Source organism: Thunnus maccoyii, chromosome 6 (assembly GCF_910596095.1).
Source record: "Thunnus maccoyii chromosome 6, fThuMac1.1, whole genome shotgun sequence".
NCBI lineage: Eukaryota > Metazoa > Chordata > Actinopteri > Scombriformes > Scombridae > Thunnus > Thunnus maccoyii.
Genome location: NC_056538.1, coordinates 11,876,584 through 11,890,442, shown reverse-complemented (window position 1 = coordinate 11,890,442; position 13,859 = coordinate 11,876,584). Strand labels below are relative to the sequence as shown.

Here is a 13,859-nt window from a genome sequence, read left to right as displayed (position 1 = left end):
TCAGCTCCCACACAGTGCAAACTGAAAGAGAAAATAATCTTGGAACAGCATTGCCATTGTCAGGTAAATTCTTCAGCTCTGAAACGTTTTGACACAGAAAGGTTCAGAAAGGTTAATTTTAGTTTTGAAACGTTTTTGAAAACTCTGATATGACATTTTGGGTGAAAGCAATTTTTTGCTCCACAGCAAGAATATATGGTTTCTGACATTTTATTCCTCCCCTCAAACTCTACGTCTCTGTGCTGACAAGAACAATAGTGTGATCTTCTTTTCTATCTCTTTGAAGTCAGATTAACGCTGTTCTCAATATCACACAAATCTTCTTATTCCTTACAGCCTTACATAATACAACAAGGTATCAGTGAAAATGGAAAAGGTATTTTGCGTCAGAGCACAAAATGCATCACTATGAATTACAGGAAATCATCAGAGAATCTAAATATAGCCTTATGACGTGTACACACACACACACACACACACACAGAGGAGCTCCAAGGATCTTTACACTCTTGAGCCCACAAGAACAAGATGAAGAACACAAAATGTCCACTAGACTATTTTCTAAGTGATTGACCTGGTAAGGATGATGAGAAGTCCTTGATAGTGTTTACTGTTTACAGCAACCTGTGTGTGTTACTAGTGTGTGTGTGACGTCAGCTGGAGCATTGTGAACACAACAAGCAGGTGAGGACATTTCTTTGATAACATCCTCATGAGCAGGTGGTGTATATGTATGTGTGTTTGATCATTGTCATATACGGATGTGTGACAAATTAAAAACTTGAATAAATGAGTTGAGAAACATAACAAATGCGGATTCTTCCATACAGGATGTGAAGGATCAATGGTTTAATGAGTATGAAAACAATGTGTATCATGTGCTGTGACCTTCACAGTCAGTAGATGTTAACCCAGTTGACACATACTAGAGATTTTGGAGCGACTCTCCACCACCATCATCAAAACACCAAATAAGGGAATATCTTTTTGAAAGATGATGTTCATTCCTCCAATAGAGTCCCAGGGAAATCTGTGCCGAGTAGCGTTGAAGTTGCCCTGGAGAAACACTTGAGATGCTTTATGTTGTTTTTTTCCTTTGATTTGCCACCCATTTGTATGTACTGTGGTGAGTTTGAGGCTTTAATGTTAAAACATGCCTAAGAAACTGTCACGTATCAGCTGCCATCTCCCTTTGCTATCCACATGTTGCACTTAATCTTTTTTCGGTCTGAATCAGTCTGAATGAATGAAGCTTTAAAGGAAAATTCCTGTTCATTTCAACCTGATGTATTTCCCATAAATATAGCCACTTTGGCTGAATCTTGATAACGAAGCTGGTGATCGAGTCTAAAGTTAGCATGAGCTCTCTTGTCACGATGGCTACATATATGGGAAATACACCAGTTTGAATTACCAGAATTTTCCTTTAAAATTTAACAGAAATCGTATTCAATTGCAGTCAAAAACAATGTCAGTGTCAAACAATGTTTATTTAATATATTGGTGGTTTAAATATATTACATTGGTAATATATTTATAGATATATTACTTATACATAAGTAAAGAAAAAAGGTCTTTTTTTTCTCAGTCGGCTGTGAGAGTTTGTCAGAGGCTTGTTTGATTGATATTAGCTGGAAGGCTACCAGTGTTGCACTGTAAACAGAGAAAGTAAACAAACTCCTGTAGCTACAAGTCATGGGCTGACAGTGTGTTGCTAACAGAGATTTTGAAGAGCAATGAACTAACGGGACTGAAGTGACATTTTCAGGCACGTTTACATGTTTATGTGCTGCAGCTGAGCAGATAATTAGCTGTCTAGCAAGCTAACTGATGTTAGCAATGCACTTTTCCCTGATGAATGTTTGTTTGGTGGCTCATTCAACAAGCTAAGGTGCAGGACAAGACATTTGTTCATGTCTGTAAGTTAGATAAGAAGGAGACTTTAGCAGGAAAGCTAATGTGGGTTATTCAGAGTCTGTGGCTCTTGTGTTGTGTAGCAGGATGCTGTCAGGCTCAGCGTGACCGTCTGCTCTGACTATAATGAACACCACATTAATATTTAATTTACTGTGTTGAAATAAGGTCTCCAGCTATGTAGGTGGATGGCAGAACCATATTTCATCCAAATAATGTAAAACTAGGGAGAGCCATCATGAAATAAAAGAATTTAAATGATAAATTTCTCCCTTTTGGTTTATGATTTTTTTTCCAAAGCAGAACACACAACAAGTGATTTCCAGAGCAGATATGAATGCTGTAGTAGACAAAACAAAGCGGTTCAATTTCAGTTGGACATGAACACTTTAGCAAACACAAACATACCACTAACACACACATGCTCACAGTCAGCAGGGACACCCCAAAGGAGTGTTACCTTTTCTACAGTATAAGTTATTTTAAATCACTGCCCCTGCACACACACACACACACAATCTCGAGCAGGACAATCCTGTCTTAGTGAGGCCCCTCTCCGCATCTCTTGAGAGTTTCTGTCTCCATAGATTGAAAGTTGATCAATTCTTCTCTTCTGTTCGTTAGCGAACCGTCAGCAGCCCTCAGTAAACACAGTTCGCCTCAGCGATGTTTGCTGGCTGGAACAAATGACATTAGCTCTATTGGCCCCTTTGGATTGCGCCACACTCACTTAGCTCTTTATCAATCAAATGGAGACTTTACAAAGTCCTGCATTGTGTGCTATTATTAAAATATATTGCAAACATGGTCCAGAAGATGCTAATTTATAGTATAGAGGTGTTTGAACAGTATAGGAAGAAAATCCCAAAAGGTGGGATCATTGTGCTAATGAGTGAGATGTGTGTCATGCATCCCATAAAAGTTCATTTGAAAATAGACAAGCACATTGTTACATAGTCTTATTTAAAGCAAACATGTCATGAAGGAAAAACTTTCATTATATTGCACTCGGACGTGCAATATGACAAGAAAAAAAACAAACATTAAAAGACAAGATATTACAAGGTAAACTGTAAACTGAGTGTGATGACTTTATAAAGTGATAAAATAAAGTGTTAACTAAAAAATAACTCTTGAGGGTTAACATTAGTGCATGCATAAAGACGCACTAACATGCATAACATAACATAAAATGATCTCTCTCACACACACACACACGCAGTGATGCACGTGTGCACATTTTGTCTTGATTTAGCACCAGTGTTCCTGTCCGCTCTCGTCAGCTGACGATAAATTATAAACACATTCCTTCACCGCTCTGTCACCAGGAGAATTTATTACCGTCCACACTGTCAGCTTTGATTGGATACAGTTCACGGCTTCACAGATTCCTGGAAAGCCACGTGCTCATGAACGAGAGCACACTTACAAACTGCGCACAATACAAAGACACACACACAGACAAAAGGAAACCTGCAGTTCACAGTTCAGTTGACCACCAAAGCAACAGCGTACAACAATACAGTCAACGCTTGAGAGAGGAGAGAAAAAACTAAAGATTACTCAAATCGTATGAATCAACAGAAAATATGGCTTCATTGTCTTTTCCAATATTCAGTTAACATTGCTCACCATGATTTATGAGACAGACAACGCATCCACACACATTAATATCATGATTCTCTCAACCTTGTTAGTGCGCAGTATAAAGTACTTTTTTATTTCACTTTTTAATATGCTTCCTCTCATCTTGTCATCTTTTCAGCACTAACCCATCCATCACATGTATTTCAGCATAATTAATTTCTCTCCAGCTCATAAAAGTAGTCTCACTGCAAAAATTCAAAGTTTCATGAGGCTTCATATTTCTGAAAGTGCATGATACGCCTGAACAACTTTGGGATGCTTACAACATAAGTGTCAAAAGATTACTATGTGAAAAACAATAAATAACATAATCCTGTGAATTTCCATTTAGTTTAATGTATATAAAATCTCCAATTAGTAATAATAATAATAAAAAATGTATTTGTACAGCACTTTTCAAAAACAAGTTTACAAAAAGCTTCTCAGACATAAAAACAGAAAATGCACAGTGCAATTACCAACTTAGTAAACCTTCAGTCATTTTTGCTGCAATGGTTATCACCATCCATCATCCATCCATCCATCCATCCATCAACCCACTTTTATGTGGTGACAGAATCAGCAGAGTATTCCCACAGTCAGCAACTTCTTCCAGCTCCCCGCTCTGCTGGATCTCTCTGGTCACCTCACAGATGTATCTTCACCATGTCTGTGTTATTGTTTTTTTCACACCTGCATTCTTTGAAGAAGACCCGACCCTAACCCTAACTGTCTCACTCCTTCTGTACCTGATTCACCAGGGATGTCATTTTCTGACCTTCCTGATTACTGACCTGCAGATCATGTCATGGAGAATGCATGGGCAAAAATTTAGCTGCAGCTTCTCCTAATTGCCTCCAGGCTAGGTCTGCTAGGCTAATATACAGTATTATCATGCCAACAAGCACTACTGGTCATACAGTAATGTTGCACACGTTTTACTTTACATGAACGTTTACAGCATAGCTAGTCAACTATCTTCTTGTTCCATCCTGTTGGCACCTGCTTATCTTAAAGCTACATTCAGTTGGTGATTTGAGGGGGGATGCCATCCTCCTTGTTAGCAAAATGACCAAAATGCATCCTTATTGTTAACATGCCATCCTCCCAATTATCTTGAAATTGCTGATCATTTTTTAAGATATTAGATTCTTTTCTCAAGATGTTCTTGTAGTTTTTTGTATCATTGCAGTCTGAGAGTCATCTTACAAAACAAGTGAACCTACATGGGGGGATATGGGGGAAGGATGTCAGAGGTAGAGTGTAATTCTCCCTCATAATAACCCATCCCCTCTGTTAAAAATTATTTATTTACAAAAAATTTTTTGGCTAAAGCTAAACACAAAACATTGACATATGGCAAACAGTTGAATATTTCCACATCTAGCAGAAACAGAGCACAATTAGCTTTCATTCAGAGTCTGGTCACCTGATGAATTTAAGGATAATGTTCACTCCTTTTAGCTCTGTTTTGGTTTTCACTAAGTCTTGAGGGAAATATCTGGCTCTTTAGCCGCTAAATGCTTCACTATGTTCACCAACTTGTCACTAACTTTGCCTGTTTGCCACTGGGAAGGTACCACACAGTGGGTTTATCAGAGCTTTTTTGCTGAAAGCAGCTGCCTGCTGCATCTGCAAACAAGGTTGATGAGAGCAATGAGACTGAACCAAACATTGAAACCAAAAAAAAAAAAAATAGTTGAAAGGTGATAAAATATTCCACAGAGGACTGGGTTGCATTAGAGATGAGGAGAACTGCAGAGTTTGTGATATTCTCAGTGGTTTCACCACTTTAAGCAACTCCTTTCACGTTACAGTATTTGATTCATTTTTAATAAAAAATGAATCAGTTTAGACAATCAGTTTATACACATACTGAAACAATAGCACCACGTGTGGGTGACAGAATTTCCCTAAATGTGCCACAAATCTCTTGCACTCTGTTGATTAAATCAGCACTGCTCCCTCATACCAGCAGTCTTTATAATGTAGCACATTATTGATTTAGAGAGTAACACAGCAGCACTAATATTTCTTGTTGATTCAGTCATTTATTTTGAATCTGTCAGTCCTATAGTCTGCAGACAATGTACTGAAACAGCTGAACTATGAGAAGATTATTTCTGATTTGTGTAATACAACACAATATATTGACTTGCATATTACCAAATATTTGACAGTCAGTAAATTACTTAAAATGATTAAATAAAATGTATTTCTAGAATGTTTTTGCATTGACAACAACAATACTTATTCATGACTGAAAATAAGATTTATTACATTGTTAATATGAATTATGCCAATAGAGTTACATTCATTTTATTTATGTGTGAATATTTTTTACTTAGATTTCTTAGATAAAATGACAACAGAACAAAGTGAACAATCTAAGGGAACAAAAGCATCTCTGACAGTTAGAATCTGAATTTGTTAAAATATCAGAGACTTATTAAAATATCAGATGACTTACAGACATCATGGTAAAGCAAGTAAAGTCAAAGTTAAATAACTCTTCTAAGGATGCAGCATGATTTTTTTGTGTCTGAACTCACTACTGACTTATAACTGAAACCCATCATGCACTGTGACTAATTATTGAAGTATTTTTTGCATATTGGGACAATAGATTTGACAGAAGTAACATATTTTTAATGCGTTTTAGTGATTTTGAGTAATCGTTGAGGTAGCAGTTGTGTTTCCTCATGGATATTGCTTATTGAATTAGCTACATCTAACTCATGTGAAGCTACACCTTCAGTCCAATCAGAGTAAATGTACAATATTTTGTATATAATATATTGTTCTGTGAATTATAGACAAAACATGATGATTGTAATATAAATCCTAATCAGCTGGACCAGCTGCCAAATGAAGCAGTGGTAAATTCACCAGCTGCATTGTTTACAGTTTTATTTATTGTGACTCAGTTAGTTCTTAGCACTTCTTCACTAATCATCAATGACTGCCGTAGCATTGACCTCAGTAGCAGCTGTATTGAGTGAAGCTGAGGTCCCAGTTGAAGTCCCATCACGTGGTTTGGTGTGAGGCCTTATCATCTCCTCAGTGTTGCGTTCAGGTTTGACCAAAAGAACGTAGCACTTGGGCAGGAAGATGCAGGTCAGCAGGCCAAAGCTGGAAGCCAGGATGGCGAAAATCTGGACGGCCACCATGAACTTGCCACGTGTGCTGAGGTAAGCCGGGACAAAGGAGATCCACACGATGAAGAAGACCAGCATGCCGAAGGTCATACTCTTCGCCTCACTGGAAGACAGATTAAGAAACATGCATCATGTCTTTACAGTGTCAAAAAAAAGTTGTTTAAGACCAAAATGCTTGACTAGAGAAGAATTAATGCTTCAAATCTGAAATGTTGGTATAAAAAGGAGCAACAATTGGAAATTAAATTTTTAAAAATGTATAAATTTGATGCTCTACACATATTGACATTTTACAGAATATTACAACTGTCTAATTCAACATAATTCCCTCTAATGTCTGCACACAGCCAGAATATGAGGATGTAAATAACAATAACAAATAATATAAATAGATAAAGAAATAGTTCCGCTAAACATGTTACTCTAAACTTTACTGTCATATTCATGTTTTTTCCAGACAAAAGACAATTTTAAGATCGGTTTTGCACCATAAATTTGACGTTTTACAGAACTATTATTACCTATTAGCTATTATATATGGAATACAACACAAAATATTTAGGGCATATCATGACTAGACTCAAAATTAATGAGTTATAACTATAATGAAGAAATATCATTGAGTATTGTTTAGTTCCACCTTTACCTGAAACCTTTTGTTTCCTACCTGAAGTGGTCCTCCAGTTTCCGGGCTATGAAGGCAAAGATGAAGGCCAGCAGAGCCAACAGGATGTCGTAGGCAAAGATACAACAGATGAAGACCACAGAGCCTTCGTCGCACTCAAGAATGATCTTTATATTCTGGGCGGAAGTGTTCTTGACAGGGTATGGAGGGAGGATGATGAGCCACACTGTACATGCTACAGCCTGGGTAGAAGGATGATAATTCAGTAAAATAGCATCATGTGATAATCATAATACATCTTTTTAATTTGCATATAGTTTATATGTTTTTAAAATAAAATGACACTTATTTATGAGAATCCTATGCACTTACAATATAAATATGTATGCCTGCTTTTGATAAACCCACAAAAAGATGTTAATCCTTTAATCCTGATCAAATGTGCAGGTTTCCTGTTATTTATTTATTTCTTTGTTTACCTGTATTAATGTTGCCGCAGCAGCTATCGCCCTCTGGTGGGCAAAGGTGAGAGTGTCAACTTCAGGGTTAGCAGAGACAGTGACATCATTGTTGTTGTTTGTGTTTGTTACAATGACATCAGGACTGCCACTGTTGGCAGCCGCCTCAGCTGCAGCCTTTGCAGCTTTGGCAGCCGCTTTGGCTCTGGTGCGGGCCGCTTTCAGAGCCTGGGCTCGCATCATCAACACTGCCGCTTTTCCTGAAGTAAAGACAGTGATGAAAGAAAGAAAAGAAAAAATCCTTTCATAATTTCGATATTTTTGTCTTGGCCAAGGGATGTAAAAAAGTGAAATATGATGAAGAGAAGGTACACTCATTTCTACTGGTAACTACAAAAACCCTGGAAATACTCAGACTGTGACAGACACACAATTCATGGGACCAGTGTCAAGCATCAAATGCATAGAACTTGTGAAAACACAAATGAGGTGCATCTTTTTTGACAGTGTACCCACCCATGATGGAGGAAAGGCAGAGAGCAAAGCCCAGAGCCAGAGCTACTTGGCTGGTCATGCAGCTCCACTTCTGAGGCTCTCCGAGGAAGACGATGGAGCAGAGGAAGGTCACCACCAGCGAGAAGAGCAATGAGAAACTCAACAGAGCATCATTGGCTTTCACCAGAGGAGTGCCAATATTCACAATAAACACCACCTGGAAAAGCAGATAAGAAACACACTATGACCATTTTTTACACCACATTTTAGCTTCTCACTCACTACATTCTGGATGGAAACAATGACTGTAATCGATGGGACAATCAATGTCAGTTGCAAAAGCCGTAAAAAGGAACCTGTTGGTATCACTGGTAGGTTTGTTTTTCCGTTTATGAATCTCACCCCAACAGCGATGGTGACTAGGGCTCCGAAAGCAGAGATGACGATGAGAGTGATCCCTAGTGGCTCTCCAAAGGCCAAGAACTCAATGATTTTGGGCACGCAGGTGTCGTGAGCTTCATTGGACCAGTAGTCCCCGCTGCACAGGATACATTCACGGGCGTCTGTCAGAGAGACGAGAGGGCGATAAGAGGCCAGCAGGGTCACATTTATCTAATGTTGTCTAAACTGATGGTGATTTCCTTGCGTCCCTTAAACATTCTCAGTTTTTTTTCCAATTCAAATTTTCCATAATAGGTGATATTTGAAAATGTTCAGTAATTAAAAGAAAGAGTTCCAGTGGATGCAATTGTCCTCTAAATCAGGACAGGATTTATCTGTCATAATAAGACTATCCTGATTTGGCATTGTTTCATTGTGACATGGCAGTAGAAAGGGGGAACCTGATGGATTTTGAAGAAAGCAATCGTTAGTTTTGCAGCATATTCTAGGGTTGTGAAGCACAACTTTCACAACGTGGTAGTTGGCATTTTTTTCAGTATTGCAGTAAAACATCCATCCATCTTCTTTACTGCTTATCCTCTAGAGGGTCACGGGGGAGCTGAAGCCAGTCTCAGCTGACATCAGACAAGATTCACCAGTCAATCACAGAGCTGACATATAGAGACAGACAACCATTCACACTCACATTCACACATGCAGGCAATTAAGAGTCACCAGTTCACCTAACCTCATAGCTTCTATCAGATGCAGTTATCACATTATTTTGCCTGTTTAATAAATGAATGAAATCTAAATGGGATCCATGAATCTGTATTCTGGACAGATACTAGTATGTCACAACTATTCAGATAAGTAAATTGGAGCAGTACTCTGACTTGTGATAGACCACATGAACGCTGACTAAACTTTATTTTTCAGCAGTAATCTGGACTCTTCAGGAAGATGTCTTCATATCTTTGAGGTACAGTTTAAAAGTTTTATACTGACTTATTGTGTTGCTGATTTCTCCATCGGCACATGGGATACAGTCAAAGCAGCAGACTGGCTCTCCCTGCCGAATCCCCTTCCTGGTCCCGGGCTGACAGTTCTCACTGCACACTGACCGAGGAGGCTGGAAACACACACGTGTTTACATGATTTTGACATATACATACTGTATATATGAACCAACTAATCATAATCTAGAAGAGCATGTGGTTAATGGCAGTCTCAATCAATATGCTACTGACCTCCAACACCTTATTGTTCCACACAATGGAGTCGTTCATTATGGTCATCCTGTCCTCTGGGACGGCTGAGCCATTGTAGTGTCCCACAGTGACATATGATATTTCCCCATTACTATTGAAATGCCAATTAATGATGTCATAGAAGCCCTCCACATCCCCCTCAGTAAAGTAGATCTCCTCATCCGTGTTCGGCACTTTAAAACGGACGTTCTTCAGGTAGTACATCAGCTAAGAAAGAGAGAGATGGAGCCAGATTTAAATCAAACATAAATATACAAGGTAGTACACACAGACACACACACACACACAGACACACACACACACACACATGCACACACACACACATAGACACACATACCTGCCATGGCTCAAAGTTGGTGATGTCAGCACAGCTATTCCCACTGAATGGCCCCTTTCCAGGCTCACAGTGCTCCAGGTTGTGCAAGGCATGGGCAACAGCGTACACGGCTTTGTACACACTGTGAAGTGACATCTTCATCCTCATCATCATCATCATCATTCACAACATCATCCAAATTTCTATAAGCATACAACAACATATCTTTACATACATACAGTTTTGGTTTCAAGACCTCCAAATCTACATTTTTTTCTCTCCGCCCTCAATGCACTGGAGGTGAATTTTGTTTGTGGTGCATTAAGCAACACTAACATCCCCCTTTTTTTTTTAGAAACAATGTATCGGTTACTATGCAACTTTTTTATCAAGGACAGAACTGAAATAGTCTTGATGAAAACTGTTCATATTGTGCTCTGTAAATTCATTAAGTATCCACAAAGGACAGTGTTTAGGCTTTTTAATGCTTAGAACTGAGCATTTAGTGGTGGTCGTGGTTTGCTATCAGTGGTGGATGTATAATTTTAGTATCAGTTGCAGTAGCATAAAAATAAAAAGTGAATTTTGTTTCAGTAGTGAAAATCGATAATACCTGTAGTGATAATGAGAACTGACCTGTAGGTTATTCGTAACTGGGAGATGTCAGAGTACGTGTTGTTGAGCTTCCCCAGAGACTCACTTCCTGTACACAGCCCATCAGCAACCCCCCTCGCCGCCCTGGATAGTGTCCCGTTAAGCTCCTTGGCCTTCTGTTTGGCCTGCCGAAGAGCTTTGCCATAGTCCAATGTGCAGTTAAACAACTGTAAGACAAAGGTGTGGTTGAAAACCACTGATTGTACATCATCTAAATAAATGCAAACTTTCTCAAAGATTTCAGTTAACTGTCACAATAACTGCAGGAATTTTAGTCAAAATCAGGTTTCCAGTTTTTTGCATATGACAAATAGATGGATGAAGACAGATGACTGGTCCCTAACTCATCACCCCAAGCTCCTCAGATCAACTGGTCAGTGTAATACATAGTTTTACCGTCTCCCAGAATTCCTCAGTGAGAGGGTCAGCATAGGGGTCCAGCTCCAGCAGATGGCGCTGAAGACCAGGGATGTCTGCCCTCTTCACCCCAAAGCCCAGGGTGCCATCCAGCACTGAGTTCACCTGGTCACAAACAATGCACATGATCAAACTCAGCTCAAAATGTGATTTATTCATTTTGTTCACACTGGTTAGAGGCCTGGGAGCGTCTGTGACTGCTCAATCTGACTGAAGCAACAAACATCAGAGCTTTCATCCCCATCACTTGACTGAGCGCTCACCCCAGGCTGGTTGATGAGGGCGGAGGTGACCCAGGCCTCGCTGGCGATCCAGGTGCGGTTTGTCACATTGTGGTGGAGCAACTCCAGGATGAGAGGACTAAGGTCTACATCTGATGAGAAGACCACGATGATGTTGGCCGTGGACGCAACTACGGTTTCAACAATACGCTGGATGCTCTCTGGGGAATTCACCTAAAGTGTATAAAAAGAGTGTTCATTTTTCAACAATAATGCATGGTCATACCTCTCTAGAAAAGACAGGAATGACATTTACTGATGTGATTGAACTGACAGGGGTAGCAGTGAAATACTGACTGGAGTACAGTATAATATATGCAAAGTAGAACAGTATATGAAAGATACGAGCAGACATTAACTGATTACCTTAGGCAGTGTTTCAGAAAAGGAGATGCACACGCCGGCCTCCTCCACCTGCTCCTTAAAGTCTTTGATGCCATACTTGCCATAATCATCGTCAGCAGCTATGGTGCCAACCCAGGTCCAGCCGAAGTGCAGCACCAGCTGGGCCATAGCTGTAGACTGATGTTTGTCATTGGGGATGGTCCTCAGGAAGGTGGGGAACTGGAACTTACTCTCCAGGGCAGAACATGATGAACAGTAGCTGACCTAAAAATGAGAAGATGAACATGTTTTCTCATTCTGTTAATCTTTCCTTGTCTTTATTGACCTTTCTGCTACCCACCACTGCCTTACCTGCGGGAAGTGATAGAGTCCCAGTATCCTGGCAGTGGCGATGGACAGGTCGGAGCCCCCGGCACCCACTAGAGCAGCCAGAGGTGCCCCAGTCCCACAGCGGTAGTTGGGTACAGCCTCGTCTTGGCCTGTCAGGTAGGTGAGGGTGCCCTCCACGGCCTTGGAGATGGTAAAACAGGAGTCATAGATGACGTAGCCCAGGTCAGTGTCGGGCAGCAGGTCGTCCCTCTTGTTAATTTCATTGATGGCGAACAGCATGGTCTGAGTCCAGCGGAAGGTACGGAAGTTAAACCTGGAGGATGATGGGAGAAAGCAAGAAAGAGAGAACTGATATTAAGAAGAAAACTCAGATCCACATTCATTAAATGTACTAAATTAAGATAGTTGATGACTGGAAGATGTACAGAGTATTTTAGTCTTCTGATGTTATTATCTAAATTAGCCACAGGAGGACAGTTCACAGACTTGCTGATTATTGTTGTATACTATCCAGTGAAGGCCCGTCTCCATAATAATATGGGCTAATTGGCCCCTGAGGTGCTGCCTTTCTTAGTTTTGATTTCTGTTGTAAAATCATGAGGATGAGGATCTCAAGAGTACGTTGTGCGCTTGAAACACAAAATTAAGTCACTCAAGTTTAATTTTAATAAGTTTAATTCTAATTTCAGTAAAATATACAATCATTTGACTTGGAGAGGCCTATGAGATCATCTCTGATGAGTTAAATATAATCTAACACCAATTTAAGAAAGACTAAAGCAGCACAATCACACTGATGAAAATGACTTAACTTACCCTTCACACCCCGAGGACACAGGCACCCTTGAAGTGTTGCCATCACTGGACAAGATGCGCTTGTGCACGGGAAACATCCCCCCAATGACCACCTTCTTCTTTTCCACATCCTTGTAACCGCTCAGGTTGAACTTGGCCTTCAGCTTGCATGTAGACTCTGCTGAAACAGTGTGGAAAAAGTGGAAAAAGGCACATAATCCCAGCAAAAAGCGACTGATTTCCATGCTATTTGGATGCAGAAAGGAGTCGGGAGAGCTCTCGCTGTGGCAGGCAGCAAAGGAGACAGCAAAGTGTGACAGGTGTCTTATCTGCTCTCGGGGGAGATGTGCTGCTCGAGGTAACCTGAGAACAGATTCAACAGTGCAAAGATGAAAAGCAGGACAGGGGATTACTGTGAAACTGGGGGAACATTAATCTTGTCATTGACAAGAATGGTTAAATTTGTTCATCTTAGTCAGTGTTATTACCTCATTAGTCTCATTCAAAAGGTGTTACATTGGTTTTGTTCTCCCACCAAGAGCAAAAACTGGACCCTGGCCCACCAAACGAGCACAAACACACAAACACTCCTAAATCAAATGAACTCCAAGAAACATCCCATAATTTCTTTTCTTTTCTCTCTGTTCCCCTGTAAATAGCAATCAGCCCATCAGTCAGTGCTCGAGTCGTCCGCAGACAACAAACTACCACAGGCCAGGAGTTAATTGGCAGCTGCATGTGGTAACTTGTAGTGTTTTACGCAACATTGCAATGAGGCTACTGTTCCAAAATT

General features: G+C 40.0%; 1 protein-coding gene across 1 annotated transcript; it reads right to left on the bottom strand.

The window, feature by feature from the left end:
* Positions 1–5,620: 5,620 nt before the first annotated feature.
* On the bottom strand, positions 5,621–13,421 carry LOC121899054 (vomeronasal type-2 receptor 1). Its single transcript, XM_042414631.1, has 14 exons — positions 13,088–13,421; positions 12,293–12,584; positions 11,963–12,205; positions 11,579–11,770; positions 11,295–11,420; positions 10,881–11,065; positions 10,266–10,386; positions 9,908–10,135; positions 9,666–9,789; positions 8,679–8,839; positions 8,298–8,493; positions 7,803–8,041; positions 7,366–7,565; positions 5,621–6,801 (listed from the first exon to the last, which is right to left on the bottom strand). Exons 1-14 carry the CDS (start codon positions 13,309–13,311, stop codon positions 6,489–6,491), a joined length of 2,844 nt encoding a protein of 947 aa, XP_042270565.1. The 5' UTR covers positions 13,312–13,421; the 3' UTR covers positions 5,621–6,488.
* Positions 13,422–13,859: the final 438 nt, after the last annotated feature.